The sequence below is a fragment of the Tamandua tetradactyla genome, chromosome 4, assembly GCF_023851605.1.
Source record: "Tamandua tetradactyla isolate mTamTet1 chromosome 4, mTamTet1.pri, whole genome shotgun sequence".
NCBI classification, from domain to species: domain Eukaryota; kingdom Metazoa; phylum Chordata; class Mammalia; order Pilosa; family Myrmecophagidae; genus Tamandua; species Tamandua tetradactyla.
The window spans coordinates 189,468,368-189,494,687 of record NC_135330.1 but is presented as its reverse complement, the minus strand read 5'-3'; the positions used below and the strand labels follow the sequence as shown (position 1 = coordinate 189,494,687).

At 38.4% G+C, this 26,320-nt stretch overlaps 1 protein-coding gene across 1 annotated transcript in view; it reads left to right on the top strand.

Annotated features, from left to right (window-relative positions):
* The window catches only part of MIPEP (mitochondrial intermediate peptidase), a 208,707-nt gene that overhangs the window by 151,271 nt on the left and 31,116 nt on the right, over positions 1 to 26,320 (top strand). The window contains exons 17-18 of the mRNA XM_077158849.1: positions 22,079 to 22,200; positions 25,430 to 25,503. Of these exons, the coding sequence (XP_077014964.1) occupies positions 22,079 to 22,200; positions 25,430 to 25,503 (196 nt within the window). The remainder of the gene's footprint in view (positions 1 to 22,078; positions 22,201 to 25,429; positions 25,504 to 26,320) is intronic.

Sequence of the window (26,320 nt, the reverse complement as noted above, 5' to 3'; positions counted from 1 at the left end):
GCATATTCACTTATCAAGCTAGTAAATATTTTATAAAAAGACAATACTTGAGTGCCAGTGTATACACTGAGATAGATATTTTTATATTTTCTCTTAGGAGTATAAATTGGCTTGACAACAGATATCAAAACCTGAAGAGTTAAAAAAAAAAAACAAAAAGCAAACCTGAAGAATTGACATATCCCTTAGTCCAGTAATGTAACATTTAGGAATTCATTCTAAAGAATTAAATAAAAACCCAAATAAAGCTTTATCCCTGATGATCACCATATTTATAAAAAAAATCGCAGAGTGCAACATTCATGGAATGGTTGTGTGAACTGTGGCATGCCCTTCTGGTTGTTGTTAGGGCTGGTAACACGTATACCGGTTTTGCTACTGTAGCACGTGGGGGCATGGCACTTCTTTGGCTGTGATGTTAGTTGTGGCCGTGTGAACTGCTTTGACTAAAGAAATGGGAGCAGAAGGGATGTGTATCATTGGTAGGCTGAGGTATTTAAGAGCTACTAAACAATTTTCCAAATTTTCTTGCTCTTGTCCCAGCAACTGTGACATTCTAGGCAGTGGGGCAGACTGGCTACCTAAATGCTAATGGCTTGGAGCATAGCCCCCCTGACCTGAGATGGGCATGGACATGAGCAAGGAACAAAGTGTTGTTGGTTTAAGCTTCTTAAGACTTTAGGGTTGCATGTTACTGCATTGTATTTTAGCATATCCTGGCTAATTAAGGTCCAGAGGATGGAATAATACACAGTCATTAATGTTTACAAAAAATTCTTAAGGTAAGATTATTGCAATTGTATATAAAATTGTATATATAGTGTGATTTCACCTTTTGGTAACAGACTGAAGAGAACTTTATTAACAAAATGTTTATCACGGAGTGGTGGGTTGAAGGGTGAGATTCCATTTCTTTTTTATATTTTTTATTATATTCCAGTTTTTCTAAAATGAGCATATATTCCTTGTAAAATCAGAAGGGGAAAGCCATACACATAGCCCCACACATGCACATATGTGCCTACACACTCGCACGCACACGTGCCCACACACCATGCACATGCACACACACTCCTCCGGTTAGTTCCCGGTGGCGTGAGCGTTCATCCCCTGGGTCGTCAGAGGAATCTGGCTGATGGAAATAATCATATGGGCCCTTTCTAGAACTGCTCAGCCCAACTGAGATGAGGGATCCAGGCCAAGCTTAAATGCAATTCAGGGTAGAAATGCCTCCTTCTGTGGTTTTAATTCTGAATCTAAAATTTGCTCCCCTAAAGCCTCAAAACTTTCCCTCTCTTTTTAAAGTTATCTTATGGGTTGGGAATGCAAATTCTGTTGCCTCAGAAAAGGACTATCCTAGAAGAGCTGTCCTTTGAGGAGATAATCAGAGTCTTCCCAAGACTGAGCAGTTATTCATTGCAGAGCGCTATGCGATGCCATGATGAATAAAATATAGAAAGTGTGCTCTTTTCCTGGATAAACTTATGGATAACATTAGTAGACAAAAATGAGTGAATTTATTTGAAACTGTATATGTAATATGAGTCCCTTATTTTCCCAAATTGTCTTGGAGTTCATATTTCTTCTACTGGGATTGAATTCAACTCCTCCATCAGATGTAGCTTAGATTTCATTAATTCATCTGTTCATCAGTATTTTCCAAGGTCCTACTGAGTGTCAGGCATATTGTTTTGATATTTGTGCACAGTGGGCAGTTTGCTTGCAATTTACCTACATGCTGAGCTAGGGCCTTTCCTTTACACCTTCTGTATTTTCTCAGCCACATATGCAGACTTCTGTTCGTATTTGTGGTTAGTACTCACATTTTCTCCACTTACTCTGAGCCCATGACTCAGAGTCCAGTCTTCTAGCCCGAGCTCTTGCTCAAGGTTCTGTACCAAATGAGAGAGACTACCCTTAACCATAATTTTACCACTTTCCAGAATGGTGGGGAAGACTCCTTCCACCCCTTTCTGTGTGTATAAAATGGGTATACACATATGACTTTATCATTTTGTATATAAATATGACCCCACTATATCGGCTTTTATGCTACCTGCTTATTTTTGCCTCTGAAGAATGTGTCATAATTTATCCTGCAGTGTTGATTAATATAGATGCCCATCCTACTTTTTAAGGGTTATTACAATTTCAGTGATGTGCCCATAAATGCTCAACAGCCAACTTGGGTGGTAGGCAGGGGATCAGAGCTCTGATGTATAGCTTTTGCCAGTTTCATTTTTGTAAAGACTCCCTTCATGGCCAATTTCAAACTACCAGTGTATTGTGACAATGTGGGCTTAAGCAGAGACACACCCAGGTGGCCCTCACTAGCTGGTATCACCATTCCATGCTATTTATGTACTGTGATTCACCTACTGCAAAGATGTCAATGTTTCCCCCGCATTTTTCAGTATTGTAGACAGAATGGCAGATGATAACCCTGTGGATGCATATATCTTTGTGTACCGAATTCATAGGGGTGGGATTGCCAGGCTGAAAAGCATGCAGTTTATATTTGAATAATTCAGCAGCTATACTTCAGATAGTTTGTGCCAACATACAGTCCCAACAGTTATAAAGTGCCTGTGTTTCTACACCGTTGGCAGCTCTGATTGTGGACTGATTTTAATTTTTTCCGTTTAGATAGACCACGGATATTGTGACTTATGTTTGGAATTATTTAATTTTTAGTGAAGTCAATGTCTTTTCCTGTTTATTTATCATCTACGGGAGTAGGGGGAGCGGTTGTCATTTCCCCAGGTCTTCATTGATGATTTTTTTCCTGTAATTTTTTTTATAGGAATGTTACCCTTCTGTCCTTATCATTATAAGTATTTCCCCCATTTTGTTATTTTTTCAACTTTAATGATTTTTTTAACATTCAGAAACTTTTATTTTTTGTTTGCTTGTTTCTGTTTTTGCTTTAATTATACCTATCAGATTTTTCTTTTGGGTTCTTGTCATGCTTAAAAAGAACTTAACTTTTTACTTATTATTTTAAAATTTTAATTATTTTAATTTATTTTGGTGTAGAATATGAGATTTGGAATCAGTTTTAGTTTTTCTAGTTGGCGTTTGAATATCCCATCTTTCCACACCAATTTTAAAAAGGCATCCTTTGTTATTTACTGAGTTTTCACATGTAACGAGATTTGATTCTAAGCTCTGCATTTCAGAGATTCTTTTCAAGGTTGTATAATCATTTGTGGGGTCTTTGTCGTTTGTTGGCTCCACTCTGAGATTCTAATTTATTCCATAAGTAATTCTGATGCTTCAGCTGAGACCTACTATCCTATCACCTGCCTAGTCCTATCAGTCTCATACATTCATAGTATTCTTAGATGTCCTCCACACACATGTTCAATTTATTCCTGTTTTATGAACTTTTTCTTTTTTGTATTTTTTTTGGTGGTTGTGGTAGTTAGATTCACTTGTCAACTTGGCCAGGTGAAGATGCCTAGTTATACTGCTTTGGACATGAGCCAATAGCATGTGAACCTCATCTGTTCCTGATTACATCTGCAGTCGGCCAGGAGGCATGCCTGCTGCAATGAATGCTGTTTGAGTTAATTGGCTGGTGCTTAAATGAGAGAGAGCTCAACGTAGTACAGCCCAAGCATTCAGCATACCTCATCTCAGCACTCGCAGCTCAGCCCAGGCCTTTGGAGATGCAGAAAGAAATCACCCCCGGGAAAGTTGTTGGAACCCAGAGGCCTGGAGAGTAGGCCAGCAGAGATTGCCCTGTGCCATCCCACATAAGAAAGAACCTAAGTTGAAAGTTAGCTGACCTTCCTCTGAAGAACTATGTGTCAACTAAATAAATCCCCTTTTATTGAAAGCCAATCCCTCTCTGGTGTGTTGCATTCCGGCAGCTAGCAAACTACAGCAGTGGTCATGAATGGGATATGTAGTAACCATTTTTTTTTTTCTATCTGGTTATCACTGGTAATAAAGTTATTGTCAGTTTGGTGATTTTATAGCTGGCAATCTCAATGAACTCTTACTGTTTTTGATTCTTATTCACCGGGTTTTAGGGGGCTTTCCACACATAAATAGTCACATCATTTATTAACCATATTTTTGCTGCCCCTTTACGATATGCATATGGTTCATTTTGTCCTTGAGTGATTGGATGGCATGGACATGCAAAATAGTGCCAAATGAGGAGGTAGGGCTGGTGAGCCCCCTGGTATTTATGGGAATGTTCTGGTTTGATCTATGACTTGGAAAAGGGCTACTGTGTGTGTTTGAGAGGAGAGAACATTCCAGGGTGAAAGAGTGGCATATTCAGACTTCAGAAGACAGAAGTGATAATGTTACAGATGGTAGGCAGGTTGTTTAAAGCTGAAGTTGTAGGTGGGGAAATAATAGCATGGAGATGACTCATCTGGGGAGGTAGAAGTTAACAATACATGAGAGAATATATGTGAGATACAGTACAGAGCAGCAACTTAGAATATTGGGCTCTAGACTCACATCACCTAGATTAATTCTTAAAAATTAGGTTTTCATCTGTAAAATAGTGATAGCTAACCCATTGGGTTACTGTAAGGACCGAATAAAACAATGTATGTCAAATATACGTAACCCAATACTTGTCATATCTTAAACACTAAACAAATGTAAGGTATTATTATTATCAGTATAACAAGTGATGTACAGTGCAAATGTAAAATGTAAATGTAAGAATGGTGTATAGGTGAGATAATTTCATCAGGTACTTGTAAGATGGATCAGAAGGAAGAGTAAATTAATAGACTAAAATAGATGGGAATCTAGCTGCATGGTCAGCATTTTCCCATCAGTGAGTTGGAAAGATGATCCTTGCTCAAGGGCTGATTTGCCAGGCCACCTGAGGTCCCCATAATTGTACATGGCTAGGTGCTTGAGTGTCATCATGGCAGATTTGTGCCTTTCCATTGCCTTTTGTGACAATATGTAGTTATTAATGTGCTAGAATAGTTTTACCTTGTTCCCTTTTACACATCTCTTTGTATTGTATATATTTCATAACTTTTAACAGACAGTACCTAGTCAGTAGCTTTTTTTTTAGCATACATTATCTTTAGGTTCTTAATTGAGTAATGATACAGTCATTCTTTTCACTCGTGTATGTTTTTCTGTGTCTCCGGGAAGCTTTGAAATACTTGCTGATTTATGGAGAGTGAAGAGTAAACCAAACTCTTGCAGCGCATTTAGAAAAACTCAGACACTTGAAAGCTAAAATCAAACAATATTTGAAATGATTTATACAATTGCAACAATAACCTTTATCCACTTAAGCCAAAGTGCAGTCTAAACAATCCTTTCACAGTGCTCAGTCTTTCAAATGAAAGTTATGGATGCCTATAAATCAAAAGACAGTTTATAGTGACTTTATAACCACTTTTTCTATCTTATTTTCCCTCTGAAAATGTAGTATATTCTCTTAAAAATTGAAACAGCCTTGTTTTGAATTAAAATGAAAGTGAAAGAAGAAATATATAAAAATATTTGGGGGAATGATATGCTGCCATAGCTTAGTTTGAAAGACAACAGCATTGAAAGAAGATAAAATAATACTGATGTTACTGAGCTGGCTTGTTTGATTCAACTATAAGCTGGTGTGTCACAAGTAAGTGGGTAACAAATGTGATCACTGTGGCGGATAAAACTTAAACTTAAACCTCAGCGCTAGTCCTAGGGAATCTTCAAAACCCTTGAATCAAGTTATTTTTTGATAACTTTGATATTAAAGTAGTTTAATATTCTTAGGTAACAAAACTAGTTCATGCATACCCTTCACCCAGCTTCCCCAGTGACAGTATTCCCCATAACCACAGTACATTGTCAGATCCAGAAAATTAACGTGGTACAGCATGGTGAACTCGGCAGTTCTGAATTACTTCTGTTTGCTTGTTTTTTGCATGGGCAGGCACTGGGAATCAAACTGAATTACTTTTAAATCCTCTATTTGTTCGTTATGATTATTTTGGAAGTTCACTGTCTTTTATTTCCCAAGGTGGTTCACCTCAGAATAGTTAAATTAAACCTGTTTATAAGCTTAATCTGCAACCCATAATTCATTTTGTTCTGTTTGGATGGTAATCTGATTTCATGGCCCCATGAGGACAGGATCTATGAACGGACGCGGGATTGGTGGAGACCCACACATTGTTTATGGTGTGTGTGTACAAAGGCCGAGAGACCGTTTCTCCCTTCAGGGCCTTCTTGTGCGGTGGGTAAAATTTAGCAGATGCTATGAGTCACCATGTTCAAGCTTTTTGTGTACCATTATATCCTTGCCTCTCTCTCTGCTACAGTTATGCTGATTTTCTTATCTCTGTCCTTGAATAGTTAACTCGTTGGCTTTCAAACCCATTTGACCAGACCTGTGGTAAGAAGTTTATTTTATCATATGACCACTTGTATGTGTATATACATTTATTGTATTTGTGTATATTGCATATGAAACCCAAAGGGATGTACCACAGGACAGAAGCCACACTAACTAACTGTGTACAGAGCACTCCAGTATTTATTCTATTCTTTCTTTTTTATTTTTAATGCTTGTCACAACCCCTTCTGTCAGTTTCACAAACCACTGGTAGATAATGGCTTGCAGTATAAAAACCACCATGCTAACTTCTCCTGTCCCATGCTTTTGCTTATTCCCACCCTTCATTCCCAAGTCAGCCATAAACCCTTTTCTCAGGTAGCTATGTTTTTTTAAATGCAGTTTTATTGAGATACATTCACACAGCATAGAAGCCATCTGAAGTATATAATTACTGGCTCATAGTATCATCTCATGATTGTGTATATAGTCCCATGATCAAATTTAGAACATTTTCATTATTCCAAAAAAGAAAGAAACATAAAGAAAACCCTAATCCTCCCATACTCCTTTATCCCCCCCATATTATGGTACATTTGTTACTGCTGATTTAAATATTACTGTTAACTATAGTCCATAGGTTGCAATAGGTACAGTTTTAACTCCTTATACTAGTGTCTGCATCTGCTCTATTTCATGAAGGAACTTTTTAAATATTTGTATAGTTAATTACAGACATTGTCCACGACATGATTTGCTGTGTTGTACATTTCCAATGTTTTAACCTCTGACTTTCCTTCTGGTGTCATACATGACTCTAAACTACTCTTTCCATCACACACACCATTTAGCACTGTTAATTTTCTTACAGTAATCAGGTAGCTATGTTTTAGAACTGAATTATTGAGAACAATAAAATCAAAATTTCTTTTTGATACCTGTACCACCCACTCTCCTCATTTGACAGAGGTTGTCCTTCAGGAAAGATGGGTATATACATATATAAGATAGTGTGAAAGATGATATAATGCAGTGCTGTGAGGATCTGCTATGATAGAGAAGTGTTCTTGGGGTCAGAAATGACATTTTATCTGGGCCTAGACACTTCCATATCAGATTTTACCCCAGCTTAAGCCAGGATAGTGAGGACAGACAGAAAAGCAAGTGAGGTGTGATAGGTGTTTAGAGAATTTATTAATGTAGGCAGGCTTGATGAGAGGGAAAAGGGTTTGGGAAGAGGGACTGTTGTTGAGGTAGTGAAAGTAAGATTGGGATCAGATAGTAAGCGGTCCTTTCTGTCTGCTCAAAGGCTTCTTTATGATCCTAGAAGGAACTGGAGTACCTTTGAGGTTTGATGTTTGTAAGCAGAGTAATGACATGAACCAGATATAAGCTGTAGGAGAAAAGTTAAGGTTTTACTCTGGAAGGATGAGTTGGAGGGTCCATAGGTTAAAGACAGGGAGAAACGAATTTATCTAAGTGAAAGATGAAAATATAAATACGTATATGAATATAGTGAATTTTACCATATACTTCAATTTTTTTCATTTGTAGAAATGATCTGGGCGGGCCACAGTGTCTCAGCAGGCAGAGTTTTCGCCTGCCATGCCGGAGACCCCTGGTGCCTGCCCATGCGAAAAAAAAAGGAAAAAGGAAATGATCTCTGATCATTTTGATAAGATTGTCTTCTCTCTTTTCTCAGTAAAACATTTAAAATATTTTTAAAATATATTTCAAATTTCTAGAACAGTACAAGGTACACAGAATAAGCTTAATAACAATTGATAAATATAATTATTCATTAAATATTAATAAATGTATTATTATTACAAATACCCAACTGCTAACTCTGAGATATTATTCCATGTGTTGTAAAATTTCAAATAAATAATACATCCTAGTGAAGTACCTCCATTTGTCTCTTAACTATGAAAAAATACAAAAGTTACTTTAATTAAAATTTTCATTGTTTTGTAGTGCTTCAATTTAAAATTTTGTTCTTTAGTTTTTTTAAATGATCATTAGATTTTAGTATTGTAAATATGAATAATTAAGTGAACAATTCATTTACAAACTTTCATTTAATGCTATTTTTTAAATGCTAACTCTTAGACATTATAAATAAACTTCCCTCCCCCCAATCGCCTGTTTAGTGAAAAAATGCATAAAGCTCCTGTTTATTTTGTCTACAAACGATTGGGAAACTCAAATAATGGAAAATGTTGTACACTTCATATTTGCAAAGAAAACCCCAGTAAAAACTAATTCCAATCAGGAAAGCTGATTTGAAGGACTTATATATATGTTTTTTTATCTTTTGATTTTCTAGTATATGCATTCAACATTATTTCCTATTGTAGTCATATACATTTAGATATTTGATGTACAAAAAGTAGATTCTGAGATATGCTAAGATTTTAAAATTATTTTGTCAAATGTAAAAAAAATAATTCAGTATAACTTGTGCTAAAGATAAATTAGTTAAAAATATTTAAAAAATATATATTTCATCCAACATTTTAGTTCTTCCATTCCAGAAGGGTTGTTCAAGGTATTGAACACACCATTTTGCTGAAACAGAAGTCCTTCTATCTAATATCTCTCATCTTTCCTTGAAATACTCCTATTATGTTTTTGTTTTATTTTCTAGTTGGAGGTATTGCCTTGAATCTATCTTTCTATCCCACTTGATTCTTTTGGTTTGGTTTTGGTTTTGGATTTTAGGCTTTTTGGCAATTATATTTTTGTTTCTGGTAACTCCTTCTTGTTCTTTTGTTACTTTTTCTGCAGCTTCTTGATTGTCATTTATAGTACAACTTTTTGGTCCCAAAAATATATATATCTACATGATCCAACAGTCCTGCCCTAAAGGTGCTTACAGTCTAGGCCAGAGACAGTGAAGGTCTAAATCTGGGCATTGATGATAGGTGTATACATCAGAGGAAGAGAAAACTTGAGAGATAAGGTTGTGATAAAATTGGCGACTTGAGGATTAATTGATAAGGAATTGAAAGTCAGTGCTGATCCTCAGCCTAATAAAGGACATCTGTAAAACAGTGACATTATACTTAATTGTAAAAGTGTGAAATCTTTCCCCTAAGATCAGAAACAAGACAAGACAAGGAGGTCTTCTATTGCTACTTCAGGTCAACATTGTAATGGGGCTGGTAGCCAGAGCAGTTAGGCAAGAAAATGAAATAGAAGATATCTAGATTGGAAAGGAAAAAGTAAACCACCTCTGTTTGTAGATGACATGATCTTATACAGAGACAATCCTAAGGAATACACACACACACACACACACACACACACACACACACACACACACACACACACTGGAGCTAATAAATGAATTCAACAAGGTTGCAAGATACAAGATAAATATACAAAAATCAGTTTTATTTCTTTACTGTAGCAATAAATAATTCAAAAATGAAGTTACAACCACAACTCCACAATAGCATCAAAAACTTTAAAATACTTAGAAATGAGTTTAAGAGAACTGTTCAAGAGTTGTGCACTGAAAACTACAGAACTTTAATGAAATAAATTAAAGAAGATCTGAATAAAATGAAAGATATCCCATGTTCATGGATTAGAATAGCCAAAACAATTCTTAAAGAAAAAATAAAGCTGGATGCCTCACATGTCACAATTTCAAAACTTCCTACAAAGTTACAGTTATCAAGATCATGTGGTGCTGGCATAAGGATAGCATATTAATAGAATACAATCAAGAGAAAAACCCATACATTTATCATCATTGGTTTTTGGCCAGGGTACTGAGACAATTCAATGGGAAAAGAATAGTCTTTTAAAAAAGTGGTGCTGTTTGTTTCCTGGTGCCTGCCCGTGCCGGGAAAAAAAAAAAAAAAAAAAAAAAAAGTGGTGCTGGGTTCACTTCTCACACCATGGACAAAAAAAAATTTGCTGGGATTACATATCCACAGGCAAAAGAATGAAATTGCACCCTACCCCACACTGTATACCAAAATTAACTGAAAGTAGATCAAATACATAAATTTAAGAACCAAAACCATAAAACTTTTAGAAGAAAACATATGCATAGTCATGACCTTAAATTAGGCAGTGGTTTCTTAGATAGGACATGTGCACAGCAACCAAAGAAACAAAAGATCATTTGAACTCATCAAAATTAAAAACTTTTTTGCTCAAAGGACACCATCAGGAAAGTGGAATGACAACCCACAGAATGGAAGAATATATTTGCAAAGTTATATACCTGATTTAAGGGTCTAATCACAAAAATATAATAATGAGTTCTTATAGCTCAACAATATAAAGACAACCCAGTTAAAAATGGGAAAAGATTTTGAATAGACATTCTCCAAAGAAGATATGCAAATAACCAATAAGCATATGAAAACATGCTCAACATTAGTCATTAGGAAAATGCAAATCAAATCGCAATGAGATAGCCCTTCATACATACTGGGGTGGCTGTAGTAAAAAAGAAACACACACACAAAAAGATACGAACAATACAGGTGTTGGTGAAGATGGGGAGAAATTAGAATCCTCTTGCTGGTGGGACTATAAAATGTTGTAGCCACTGTGGGAAATAGGCTGTTCCTCAAAAAGTAAGACAGAGAAATGAAAACCTATGTCTCTAAAAATTTGCACACAAATATTCATAGCAGCATTATTCATGATAGCCAAAAAGTAGAAGTAACTTAAATATTCATCAACAGATGAGTGGATAAATATACAATGGAATATTATTTGTCTTTAAAAAGAAATAAAGTACTGACACATGCTGCAACATGGGTGAACCTTGAGAGCATTATGATACATGAAAGAAGACAGACACAAAAGACATATTGTATGATTCCATGTATATGAAATGTCCAGGATAGGCATATCCAGAGAGACAGAGAGTAGATTAGTGGTTGCCAGGGACTAGCAGACAGGGAAACAGGGGGTAACTACTAATGGGTAGAAGGTTTCTTTCTGGGTTGGGTAATGTTCTGGAATTAGATAGTGGTGATAGTCACACAACCGCGTGAGTATACTAAAAGCCACTGAATGGTACCCTTTTAAAGAATGGATTTTATGGCGTGTCAGTTTTATCTCAATTACAAAAAAGAGTGCTGACACGGGGGTTGCCAGGTGCCTCTCCATTCTTCCATGAAGGAGGGTACTGAATTGCTGTAGAAATTGGACATCACCTTACCTCAAAAGGGTGTTCTGGCTAGCATTAGATGAGATAAGATTTAATTTAGGAACCTGTAAGCTTAGAAGTAAACATAAGGCCATCATTTCATTTCAGCCTGACTTTAAACAAGCACTCACTCACTGCCCACACATTTGAAGATTATACCGTAAACCTTCGGATTTGTGAAATTTGAAAAGAAAGCCAATTTATAGTCTCTATTATATGACATTGTAAAATAATGCTAGTTGATGTTGTTTTTTATATGAATAGCTATAACAATACTTAGGTGCTGCTTTATTTATAGTGACTACAATTTTTAACTAACAGTGTTATTTTTATCTAGTACTTTTTTTCCCCCAGGATTATGTTCTATTTGGGGTAACCCAAGTTTTCCATATGTTTCGGTCTTAACTATAGCAGTTTTCTTTTTTCAATTTTAGTAAGAAATTGCTAAAAGCTGTTAAATCAGGAATCCTGGAGATTCTTCAGATGAGTTAATCAGGGAGGACTGATGACATGTTGATAGAAAGCAGGCACCCCTAGTAATTTCAGGGCTCAGTCACATATTTTATTTCTGTCAGTTATTCTGTACAAAACACAGGTAGTAACATGACCTGCAGATGACATATTATCACAAGCCCTGGGCTATAGTAAGGAATATGCAGTGATTTAATAAACTTCTGGAATGCCTTCACGGTATTATATATGGGCGGAGAAGGCTTTTATTATATATTCCTGGAGGTGAAATATTAACTTAATTTCATCTTACCAGGAGCATAACCCTTACTGAGACATATTTCCTAATTGTACATGTCTGCTTTCATCCCTCTTAGGCAATGTACAGGAAAGTTAATAGGATGTACTTTTTAATATAATCTGGATGGATCTTTCACCATGAGAATTAGAAAATAAGTTTGGAAAGCATCAGTTATTTAAACCAAGCAAGTTGAATAAATATCATTTAAAGTTATTTAGGTAAAAACCAATTAAATGAAGATGTCATTATCCAGATACCAAATTTCACAAATTTCAGGGATGGCATGAAATCATATGACCCATAAAGGAACAATTTGCCTAAAAGTCACACATTTTTCAGTATTTTATATATATATAGCTTGACCTAATACACATGCACATACACATGCATCAATATAAACACACAATACACATACAACTATATGAAATGTCAGTGTGTGTGTGTGTGTATAGCTTGGTCTAATCCTATGCATATTTAATAAAGTTAATAACAATATTATTTTAATTTTGCTTTTTTCTACTTCAGACATTCAGAAATCTATATATATATATACATAGAGAGAGTCAGTAGTTCATTCCTATTAGTTCTTTTTTTAACCTATTCCAGTTGACATCATCATAATTTTAGTGATTATTCTAAGTGGCTAATTAAAGAAAGGATAGAGAACTTGGACTTGTGGATGTAAATTGTGTCACAATTATAGTCATTTGTGTCTAATTTCTCTGTGGTTCTACTCTACTGTTTTAGTGAATGTAGAGGACCCTCGGCTAGGGAAAGACACAAAGAAGTGGGCGGCGTCATCCTTTCCAGTGGAAGGATGCTGTGGGTAGCTGGCAGAGCAAAACTTACCCAGGGCGGGCACACTGCAGACGTTCCCTTGCTGCATCTCCTTCCATGCACACAGCAGCCCCCTGCAGTAAGGGGCTTGTCATCGCACTGCAGAGATGAGGACTTGGGGTGGCTGTGGCATCTGAAGACACTCATACCACTGGTACAGGGAAAACCAGGAGTCACGTGGCATTTGCCACAGCTGCAGTCACCACATGGTCCTTTCTTTAAGTTCTGTCTCTCCCAATGGACCATGGCTTCCCAAGTCCCCCTCTGAACCCACGTGCCCAGTGTGGCTGGCTGGTCAGTGAGTTTGGGAAGATGGGTGTTTTTAGAGCCTAGGTGCCCCTCGCTGAGGAAAAGGAACATGTTAATATAAGTAAGTTACCATGCAGGACCCTGTCTGCTAGTGCACGTACTAAGGGTTTGTAGGGATACAGCATAAAGAAGTATGACCTTGGGCGGGCCGCGGTGGCTCAGCGGGCAAGAGTGCTTGCCTGCCGTGCCGGAGGACCCCGGTTCGATTCCCGGCCCCAGCCCATGTAAAAAACAAACAAACAAACAAAATATAATAAAACAAGAAAATGTTTAAAAATGTTTAAAAAAAAAAAAAAAAAAAAAAAGAAGTATGACCTCTCCATTTTTTTCCTGTGAAGACTTTAAGCACATGATAAAAACTCATTTGGCACTGGAATAATATTTTCAAAATATTAAACTGGTGTGTTTTCATTCCCCTTCCCCATAGTTGATTATTTCCACTGGGGCCATTCAACTGAGGCAATCCTGGGGCCAGCTGATGAGATGACTGGGGTGAGGGGCAGGGGCGGCCCCCAAAGTGGGGCAGAGTGGCTCTGCACCATGTACTTTGGGCTTCAGTGAGGTCCACATCCCAGAGAGCACCTGCGCAAGGCAGCAGCAGCAGAAAGGGAATCACGCTTGGACCCAAGAGAGAACAGAATAGGTGATCGCCAGCCAGACCTCATGATGGATGCCAAGATATGCTGTGTCCCAGTGGACGGTGGGCCCCTCTTGCCGTGAAGACCAAGGAATAGTGTTTCGGACCCAGCTGCCTGGTACAGGGGCCACCTAAAGGTGGGGCAAGCAGTAAAACCAAAGGGAAAAAGGACCCCAGCATCAGCATGATGGAGGCAGTATCGTTTCTTCTGTCAGCACAGATGTCCTCATTGATAAAGAGTAGTTTGACCAGAAGCTGAGGAAAGTGTGACTGTGAGCCATAGATACCCGTAGACTGTAGGCAGGAGCCACTTCTTGTGTGTGAGTTCGGACTAGCTAGGAAGCCATTGTAGCTGGAGCAGAGAGTAAGCAAGGGGAAGGAGCGGAGAGTAAGTCTGTACTTTACTCAGATTCTTTGTTCCAGTCTTTTCCTTGTTACTTAACTCAGGATGACAATAAACCCTATTTGACATCAAACAGACATTGTTCCATTTATACGTCCTCTTTCTACAGGAAAAGGCTATCACCTACCTGATGCTTCATGGTCGGTTGGAGAGCTTTGTTTCAAATCTGGAGGAGTTAAATAAGAGTTGAAGGAGTTATTTTGTTTTTAACTTTTACTCCAAAGCTGGATTATATCCATTTTCAAAGCAACCACTTTCCTTGCATATCTGTGTGGTATCTGTGGTTATGTACCTGTCCTTGGGGTTCCTTCCCCTTGGGAAGGTTCTGTCCTTTCTCCATCACTTTTTTGCACTCCTCTCTATCCATGGGCAGAAAATTCCATAGTGTACAAAGGAAAATCAGGTTATTTTCCACCTTTGCTTTCATGATTTTTCTCTTACCTTACCCATATCCCCATCCTCCTTTGCCAAACTGCTTATGATCATGGGCCATTAAGACAGAAGAAGTGTCCCATCTTCTTTGGGCCAAGGTACTACATTTCATTATTTTATCAACACCAAGCACTGACCCATTGTATCTTGGGCACTTTGCAGGAGTTCCTTCAGTCCCCTTTGCTCCCTTGAGTTGATTCTTCTGACTACAGAGTACCTTATTTTCTGGGTTGTTCATCTCAAGCATGCTTTCCTTCAGAATGAAGGAACAATCCACCTTTTTCTCTTGAGGTGTTACAGGCAAGGGGAAAACAGTATTTAATGAGTTTTGATAGGGAAGCAAAAGAAGTGGACATGTCTTGGTTTGGGTTCCATGCTAGGTGCTTTTTCACTTGCATCGTTTAATTAGAACAGTATTACCTTTCCTTGTTTGTTTTTAATATGATAGAAGTACTTTCGTTGCAATGTATTCCATCCTTGCTCTGCTAATGGATTAGCTTTTGATACGCAGAATCTGGCATTTTGAGGGGGCTTGGTTTGGTTTATGTTTTACAAAGGTTTTTTTTCTCAATGCCCATATTGGAGGTAGGCATACGACGAAACATACTCCTGTTTAGGCTTTGTGCGTCATTAGCAGTGTGCCTGCTGTGTTACTTCTCATTGCCTAAGGAGAATCAGGCAGGTTGTTAGCAGTGATTTTCCTTACAAGGCTAAGCCCAGCCTCCTTATGGTTGGCTTTAAGTCCACTGTTGGCATAGAGAAGGTTCCCTGATTGTCATCAGAATGTTATGAAATTCTCATAAAAAGGCACTTTGGGAATTATGCAGATTTGTATGGTTATATGAACAAGGATTTCTGCCTGATACTTATTTTTACATAACAGAGGGCAGTGTTAACATTTTGAACTAGAAATCTTATTCTCATTATCGCTTATTTGTATAAGGACTTTCTCTTTGGCCATAAAAAAAAAAAATGGGCCTGTGGTGTGTTTTGATGTGTTTTAGATTAGCAGATGTGGTAGAAATTAAGTTAAAAGAAAGTCACAGGTGTTAGCTATAAACACACAAATGTGGCCTGGGAATCTGTGTTGTGGTGTCTGTGACTGGAAGTCTGTGTGGTGGTGATTTCCAGATTCATGGGAAGCAGTAGCATCACATGATAGATGCTTCGAGACATAGTCCAAAAGAACGGGCTTGGAATTTAGAAAGACACCTGGCGTAGAATCCTATCTCTCAAATATGTGACCTGTGGATCAGGCCAATACTGTCAAAGAGATTAAAAATAGATAATATTTAAATCAGATAAAGTTTATTTTTTCTTGCATTACAAGCTGAAGATAAGGGGATCAGGACGGTTGGGCTGGTCAGCTTCTCAACACATGGCTTTTTTCTTGGAATCCAAGGTGGTAGTTCCCGTTTTCATCTTGTCCCAGCAGTAAAGAGAGGGAAAGGGGATGAGATACATGAGTAACTTCCTTTTTAAAAACTTGGCCTTGCACATTACTGCCTCTTACATCTACAAGCAATAATTTAGCTACATTGCTGTACCATGCTACATTGCCCTGGAATGTGGAAGCCTGTAGTCTCTAACCTCAGCCACAGGCCTGCTAAAGTTTAGTAGATGAAGGGTGGGATTTTGTTCCTAAACAAAAATAATATGTTTTTTTATAACATTATTTTTATAAATAAATAATGAAGGGGGAATACTTAGCAATCTCTGCCCAGAGCTTAGACAAATTATTATTTTCAAGTTGGTTAACTGTTAAAATATTTATAAACTTACCTTCTCTAAAGATTTTCATCAAAACGATACTAAATACAACGTAGATGTTTAATAAGTTTGCTCTTCCATATTTTCAGGGGGTTGCTTTTCTTAATAGTGTGCTAAACACACTATATTATTTTAAAAAATAAGTAAATGTATTCATTTTTATTGCTGTGTAGCAAATCACCACAAATTTGGTGGCTTAAAACAACTTCATTTATTGTCTCACAATTTCTGTGGGTCAGGAGTCAGAGCCTGGCTTAGCTGGGCCCCATGCTTAAGGTCTCACAAAGCTGCGATCAAGGGGGCAGAGTGTGGCGTTTCCATCGGGAGGCTTGACTGGGTAAGAATCCACCTCTCTGGGTTGTTTGCAGAATTCATTTCCTTGTGGTTGTAGGACTGGGCACCCAGGCCCTTGCTGGCTGTCCTAGAGGCCGCCTGTAGGCCCTGTCCATGTGGGCTGTCTCAACATGGCCCCTATTTCATCAAGCCAGCAAGGAGGGTCTCTAGAGTGAATCCGCTACCAAGACAAACACTTTACATAAAATGCCATGCCATCAGACATCCATCACCCCTGCAGTTTTCTTTGGCTAGAAAGAAACAAGTCACTAGGTCCAGCCCACACTCAAGAGGAAAGAGTCGCACAGGGGCATAAACAAGAGGAGTGCTGGATCATGGGGCCACCTAAGAGTCTGTCTGCCTCAGTAACTGTATTTAATTTGAAGTCAGTCTGCATTTAAAATTGAGAATTCCTGTTTGTTTGGCAATGCTGTTTCATGAGATTTGGAAAAATGCCAATAGGGACTTTTTAATCAAATTATAAAATACTAGTCCATGTTAATTCATAGAATATATGCACATAAACATGCACGATAAGACAGAGAATAGGAATAGGAGAATATCTCCTACTCTCCATTGTGGTTAAATAGTTAAATGCTTTGAGATGTCAAAGTTTGAGGTCTTCTACATGGACAGCATTGTGTATGGAAAAAGTAAAAAATCAGAAGGAGCTGTCCACAAAGACTAGCTCAGGAATTTGCTTCTTCCCATCTTGCTGTCTTTCAGTTGTACTGATTACAAGAGAGATAGTCTTTTATGGGTTTGTACAGGACTGCTAGTCCATTATTTGTTTATATTCCTTGACGCTTGAAGAAATTGAAATCACTCATTGGCAGGCACTAGGCAGATTCACACCTGGAGATTTGCTACCAAATTAGTCTCAAAAGCCTTATATCATCTATCAAATAATACAGTGTAAGAACTAATACCGATAATAATAATTTATATAATAATTATTATGAACTATTAATAGTTCTCCTGGGATCCAAAATGTGTTTTTAGCAGTTGTATCCACTTGTTCACATTGTAGATATTATTCTTGGGCTCCTCAGGCAGGAAAGTCCATTCTGTCTGACATTTTTAAAGCATTATTGTGAAAGAATCCTGTAGTGACATACCTACCTCCTTTCCTTCCTTTCTCCCTCCCTCCCTCCCTCCTGCCCACCCTTCCTTCCTTCTCCCCACCATCCTGCTGTACACCAGCAGTTATCTGTGGAGCTCCTGTTGTGCGCCAGGCGCTGTGCTAAGTGCAGACATGGGCACAGCCTTGAGATCCTTGTCCTTAGAGAAATGTTAGTGTGACACATACCAGAGAAATAATAGGTGTCATTTCCATTCCCATGCAATTTATAATTTTCCAGCAATAAGATTGTTTCAACATAAATTTTTGGTACATGTGTAGCTAGAAATGAAGACATCATAAGTTGTGTAAGAATATAATTAAGAGCAATGGTTTACTCAGCCGTTCAGCATTTAATATGTAGCTAGTGAGTACTTCCTCTGTGCTGATCTCTTTTCTGAGTTTGAAACTGAAAATAGTTCCATTGCTACGTCTACAGTCCTGGTCCTGTCTGACTTGGAGGGTGAAAAACTGCATATTTAGAGAAGGGCTACAGGCAAATAAGAATCCTCCAAGGGGCTCACATTCTGTGCCTTTGTTACAGAAACTTACCATGTTGTTGTCATTCGTGTAGGACCACTGAGATATCTAACCTCCAGAGTGTTTATAATAGCCTTACCTTGGGATAGTATTAGGACCTTAAACTCTACATCTCTAGTCATATAAAAGGAAAACTGTAAAGATGTGTTTTTGCTTTTGAGATCAGATCCATATTACAAGTGAAGGAAGGGCAGGAACGTTTGTCCATCTAACAAATGTTCTTTAGGAAGATGATAACTAAAACAAACAAAAAAAAAGGATATCATAATTCTGGAGCTTAAGATGAAATACTGTCTTTCATTTTCCTGATGAATGAATAAAATGATAGCAAGCACTTAATATTAAGTTGAATTAGCAGAAATTCAACTAATTATCTTCAAACAACAGTGAATTGTAGGCCTCAGTCAGCCATAAACTTCCAAACCTCTGATGAAAGGTGTCTTGTGAATGTAATTTATTTAACATGTCTCGAGGTATGGAAGGGGCGTAGACGCAAACTCAAACTTGTAATTAAAGAGCAAGACACAGCGAAGTATCCCTTGTGCCAGAACACCTGTTTTCAAGTAGGGGTGTTAGCATAAGGCAGGCGCCACGAGGTCGGAGGTTACAGCATCGCCCAAATCCTGAGTCTCTACAGTTTGGGAAGGCCTCGTTTCATTACTTTGTGTTATGTGGTAACTTAGTTATTTTGGGAAATAAGAAACTTTGTCATTTCATAGCTGAAACCCATTGCCACAACTGAAGTAGGCCTGCTTTCAAGACAAAGCAAAACTGTCTTCAGTGCAAATCTAAACAGAATTAATCCCTGCACTGTACTGAAAGGCTGCCAAGCTAGTTCTGGCAAAGCACCAAGAAGAAAGAGTTTTGAAGATGAAGCCCCTGAAACACATGCTGCTGACCCTGAGACTTCCACCATGAGAGATGCTTATTATATTACCGTAAACATAAGAACCAGTGTCTTTCTTGTTGGAGCATCAACTTAAAACAGTGTGCTGTGTCCCTTACAAAAGATGCTGTCACAGTCAAGTTCCTTTATATGACAAAGATTAGCAGTGGCCATATGCTTCAAGCAACATTTAGTAGATTAAAATACCAGTATCACACAAAAACTGGCACAGAGTCCTTTTTCCCTATAAGGTATAAGAACCATGACTAGAAATTTACTCAAAATGTATCATAATGGAATTTGACCCATAGATGGTTCTAGGCTATTTGCTTTAGTTTTAAATACCACTTGCATACACACAACATAAAAAGCCAATCTCTACCTTCCTGTGCCCTCCACTACCACTGAGAGGACTTGCTGGCAGAAACCCTGGGAGTTCACACTTCTAGTGCGTGGCCCTGGTCAACGGGGCAGAGGCTACCTGGGCTGTGTGGGAGTCTCGACCCCTCCATGGTCCGTGGGTCTTGGCGCTGTCTGGTTGTGGCCCCGATGTCCAGAGTGGAGGAGCGGCTCGTGGTAGGTGGGCTGGAAGTTCAGTTATTGTAACAGAAATCCGGAGTAATAGCCAGGTGAGTGTAACGTCCACAGCTGTATGGCGGCCTCATGGAGTCAGAGACCTGCTCTCCTCCCGTCTCGATGCCCCAGCGCCCCCACCTCCTGCCTTCTCGGTGGTCTGGTGGTGGCTCACCATACCACCAGAGCCACCCCCCAGCATGGAGGGCACTGGGGTGGAACACATCTCCTCCTCAAGGAATGACCCAGAATTGCCACCCTACTTCCAGGCAGATCCTTTGTGAACAAAGTGGAGAGTGGATATTAAGGAAACTGACTCATCACTGCCCTGATAGCCCCATGCTAAATTACTTCGTATGCCCCCACACACCTCCTTTTATCACAGTTCCTTCCCCCAGCCAGGCCCATTTATGTCTGGAGGAGCTGGGCACAGTCTGAGAGTCATTAGCTCTCTAGCCCTCATCCCTGAAGTCACTGTGTAGTGGCTTTAGGACTCACAGTGTATTTTAAGATTTGCCACACCACAGTGACAAAGAAACCATTAAAAAAATATATATTTCTTAACGTGTTAACTACAATTTACTTATAGATTTATAGTGAGGGTTATATTCTGTTTTCTAGGGAGTTAAAAGATTTGCTCAATTTTTAAAAATTTGTTATATATGTTCAAAACAAAATTAAAAAGACTTTTTAGAGAATAACCATCTTAGCAAAGATAAAAACTAAGTTTTCATTTTTGTTTAAAAAACTCTTAATGCCAGATGAAGCATACATTAGAAGGAAGCGGATCACTGTACTTTTTTATTTCAAAAAAGTAAAAATTTTAAAGTCATTAATGTGTCTCTTGATAGTGTTCATGAGCCTGGCTTTAGTTTCAGCAGTGTTACATTAAATGACCTGTTATCAACTTAGGCCCTTGTACTCGGACAACCTCTTCCTATTATCCAGTCACAATGTAGATGACTAACGTTTTAGGTACAGAGAAAGAACAGTATTCATAGGAGAAGAATTTTTCAATAGAATAGTGCTCTTAAATGAAAAAACCACATGACCTTTCTTAAAATAACTACATCATTGTCCTTAACAAGAATGATTGTACTCATTGCCAGGACTTGAACTTTCCTGTTCTGACACTGATGGGCAAGCATTCCGAGTTGGCTAAAGACGACACCAAAGCCAGGCCCTGCTTCCTTGTCAGCTCTGCTGCCACCAGCTCTGGGCTCTCCTCCCTAACATCCTGTTGCAGAAATGAATGTCAACCATAGTGAGCCTGTATAAAACAACTACATGTCACCTTCTTCATTGTTCCAATTCAAAAACAGACCGAATTAACTTAGAGAAGGCGGGGGCCCTGCCAGTTTCTTCCCCTTTCCACAGAGAGGCCCAATTGTGGATGGTTACCTTTGGCCGTTAGCATTTCCTCTTCTAAAGAAAAAGGTTTCCCCAGGTTACCCTTCTTTAGTTATGATTCTCCAGTTCTGTCCGACTTTTCTTCTGCTCTGTGTGTCCTTTTGTTTTGTCATAAAATGTAATTACATTTTATGTTTAAAAACATGGAAGTTAATAACTTTTAGAAAAACTGGCCCATGTGAAAAGCGGTTCATGCAGAAATTTTTGTTGTGGAGTAAACCCTTTTTTTAATTAACCAAATTGTGAAAAATAAGTCAATCAGTGGTTTTATTTTTTTCTAGATAGTCAAATGAAATAAAATCCATGATAATCAACAAAAATTAAATTCATTTTATTAACCATTTATTTGGAGCAAAACATATATTCGTTAAACTGAAGATTATATTTACGTGATAGAAATTGTCTTGGTTTATAAAATGTTAAAAATATCAATATGGTAGCTGACTTGGTTCTCCAGAATAAAGTTTAAAATGAAAGCATATGCAGAATTCCTTAGGTGTTTCCTTTGTGTTCTCGTACAAAATATTCTCAAAATGCAGAAAATTGACTTTTCGGATGCTGTCTGTTTTTCGTCAGGCCTGGCAGCTGCGATTCAGCCATCTAGTGGGTTACGGTGCCAAATATTATTCCTACCTAATGTCCAGGGCAGTGGCGTCCATGGTTTGGAAAGAATGCTTCCTCCAGGATCCTTTTAACAGGTAATGAATTCATAACTCAGCAGTCCCGCACTGAGCTTTGTTAGAGGTCAGACTTTGGGGGACACCAGCCGTCCAGAACCCAGCCTGACCCTGGGAGCAATCAAGAAGCTCTTTGAGGCCAGGCCCACCCCTTTACTTGCAGTCCCCCAGGCGAGTGCCCCTCCTACTCCCGACACAGTGGGACAGGGGACTTTGGGCCTGTCCACTGTGCTCTGAGACCATTCCCCTCTAGCAATTCCACAACACCCTCAGGTCATCCCATAAGCACCCTTCCATGCACACAAAATGGCCCCAGACACCTCTCAGGCTCACGTCTCTCCCTGTGTTTCCTTAGTTTTCTCAGCCTCTCAGGGGGTCAGTATCCTCCTGCCATCAGTGTTTCCTGTTATTTTAATAGGCCCTTGTGTTCTGCACAAGCCTTTGAAGTTTCACCTAGGTGGAACACCTCATTTCCTCTTTCCTGCCCAACAAGGATTCATCTCTGTTCTTAGTTTAGAAGCAGCATTGTTGCACATTTGTTTGTTAACGCTAATATCCAGCCCAACCCTCCCCAGTTTGTTTCTGGAACTTCTCTCGCAACCTGACTTTGGAATCCTTGTCTCACTCATGGCCATCTGTATCATGAGGCAAACAGTTGCAGTCTGAGAAGGGGAGCGGCTGCCCCTCCTGGTCCCTGCACAGCCCACCGCGATGGTGGTGCACGCCGCCTCCAGCTCCGCTAAGCAGCTGCAGCACTCATCACACCTTGCTGCCTTGCTTGCAGCTTCTGTCATCAGGAAAATCAGTGGTTTGGACAGCAAAGTCCACAGCTTTTTCCATAGAAAGGACACTGTGATGTTTGTATGAAGCCTCTCTGACCCTGCCCCAGGAGCTTTATCAGGTTAGCCGGTGGGGGGCAACACAGAAGGATTGAGCTAGTTCTGACTCAGTGATGAAATTCAGGGCAGGTAACTTTCAGTTAAAGATGCCCATATTCTTCCCCTCCCCCTTTGGAGGCAGGGCATGGTGGCGTTGGGGGAAGGGCAAGGTCTGGGATGGGCAATCCTGTTTACCCAGCATCTTAGTTCACAAAATAATTACCCATATATAAAGATGCACAAGAGACAATGGAATCAAAATAATATTAAAACTTACTTAACTCATATTATCATGTGTAGCCATTTGTGTTGAAGGACTTGCATTTTCTATTGCCGGGTGCTGATCAGGCTTCCCTTGAGTGAAGAAGTACAAAAGCTCTCTCCAGTGCGCCCTGATTTGCTCTCCATCTAGTCCTTCTCATGAGACGCCCTCAAACAAAAGGAACCAAAAGGAAGTTGAGTTTGGGTCTTGTGATTCCTTAGAAGAAACTTCCTTTGAAAGCATACCATTCATTACGAACTGATCTAACCATTGTTTTAAGTGTTTTATCTCCTGCCACACAGATAGATCTCCACACACCTCTGGGGCAGACCTGGCGATTCCCTTCACTGCTTTAATAAAGTTTAAATAAATGCCATTTTAAGTTTCATGTAGTATGCTGCTTTATACTCACAGCAGTCTTGATAAGGGGAAACTGATGCTCTGAGAAGTTAAGTAACTTGTTCAAGGCTTCCAGTTACTAAACTGAACTAAGATTATAATGTAGGTCTGCTCATTCCCTACTCCTGTTCTCTTCCTTCTGTCCTCCCCGCCTCCTCCACCCCCACCACCCCCAGCTTTTCCCACAATTTGACATAGATTTGAATTTTCTCAGAAGTTAATAATCACATTCAGTTCCAAAATCCTTTGAACTTCAGACCGGTTTAATACAATGTTTTATGGTTTGATACCCACATGTTATTTTGTCTTCTGCCCTTTGCAGACTGCAGACGTTTGGTCTGCTTTTCAAATTTTATTAGTTTCAAGGATTCTAAAGCCAAAATTGACTACAGTAAATCAATTTTAATAATTATGACTTTTTGCCTGGGATTTCTATAAAATAGGTAAAATACTATTTTGTTTAAAGAAACTGTACTTTACTAGAAAACCACCTAATATTGAGTATCTATATTTTCAGATATTTACTGTTTATGTATGCATTCTTGCCTAGACTTGTAGTTACCTTACTTTTATATGCATGTAAAAGTAAGCTAGTAAAAATGCTCATTGGACTAGAAAATGTCTAACCTCTGTCAAAAGATCCTTTTTGATCTCATTTCGAAGAGTAACCAGACCAAGAGGCTCCATCAGGAAGCCAAGCCATACAGAGTTGAGGCAAGTCAAGAGCAGTGGGCTTGAGAGAAGCGTTGAAAGTAGGGGAAGTTGGTGCCTCCTGTCATGGTGGGGAGGGACGTGAGCCCACCAGGCCAGGGACAGGTCTTCTGGGAAGGCTCAGCCTCTGCACATGCTTCCTGCTACTGGCATGCTCTGTCTGAGCATTTACTTCAGAATGTAATCTAGGCTGGTGTTAGATTTCAGCATGTTTTTGTGATACTGTAATGCTATCAAAAATTCTGTCTAGAGACTGTTCACAACATTACCAATATGTAAAGATGCTCAAGAAATAATGAAATGAAAACAAAATCAAAATCTCTTCCACTTATGCTGTAGCATGTAGTCATTTGAGTTAAAGCAATTGCATTTTCTATAAAATATAAGAGTAGTACTGAATAGGTTGTTTCCAGGTACCGTTAACTTGGAGAACTTCTGTCTATAAAAAGTTCTCAAACCTATTTTTAGTTATTTCTAAAGACAGTGCTCATGATGTAAATATCCAGCCAACAAAAAGTCTTAGAAGATGAAAACGAGGTATTTCCTCTTTAGCCTTTGCTGCCAGGATACTCAAGAGTGATTTTACCCCTTTTGCCAAGTGCCATCTCAAATTCTTTTATAAAAGTAAAGATGGCACAAATAATTTTAAGCCTTACTTTTAAAAACTCCTAAAAATTTTGGAGAACAGGATATAATCTTTTACTTGTTCCATAATACATAAACTAAATAATCTTTCCTATGAAGAAAGTTTGTTTGCTACAAACCAGAAAGCCAAAAATATGTTTGTCATTTTACAGCAAATATACTCCACCTGGTTTTACGTATTTTAGAATCCTTTAAAAATCAGAATTAGATTTTTAGGAGCAAGAAAATAATAAAGAGCAGAATTGTCTCCTGACTCATGTCAGTGTTGCTTCATTTGAGAAACTGAAGCTGAGTGTGAGTGGAAGCGGAGCAGGGTGGGTGCAGGTGTCTGTAACCTTACCCCTTGTCCCCCCAGGGCTGTGGGCGAGCGCTATCGCAGGGAGATGCTGGCACATGGTGGTGGCAAGGAGCCCATGCTCATGGTTCAAGGTAAAGTAGAATGAGGATTGATAACTTTGCTGTAATCCTTTTTTATTCTCCAGCGATTTATGAATTATATTTGGGTATTAACACTTTGAGTTATATTTTTGCACCATCTATAATAAAAGCTGCTTCATATTTTCTCCATACATTTTTTTCCTTTAAAGGAGTGATGTTTCATCTGTGTATTTTGTTCTTAGCTTTTATGTCATTTTGTCCCAAAGCCAAAGAAATATTTAAAATTTGACTTTCTTCAAATAAAATGTAAGAAACAAATTAATTCTTAGAAACTATAATTTATTTAGATGCCAGGATAAATATTCAAGTTTTAACTTTCAAAATGTCACTAACACTGTAATAGGAAATTGTTAAATTCAAACAAATATCATAAATCATCAGAAAACTTGCCTTTAGATTCTAATATAATATATTTGTTTAGCCTAAAGAACTCTTTTGTTTTTTCTTTTAAGTTTCTTAATCATACTTGCAAGAAACTCCAAGGCATCAGGTTGAATTTTTACCTGTTGAAAAATTAGAACCAAATTAAACCCTTTTATTTGAGTGTTTATAATGCCTGTTTTCTTATGTAGTTTTTTTTTATTTAAGTATTTTCATTGAAAATTTAGTTGCAAATGGAAATGACCATCATGATTTTTCATAAAATATTCTCACAAATATTTGAAGCTGTGAATATTATGGGAACACTCAATATATTGACAATTATATTGGCAGCTGAACTTTTGAACTATCTGATAGAAAAATGCATTTTAGGCAATACTTCCAATATTGGGGAAATAACTTTTCATTGTGGGAATTGAATGGGTCC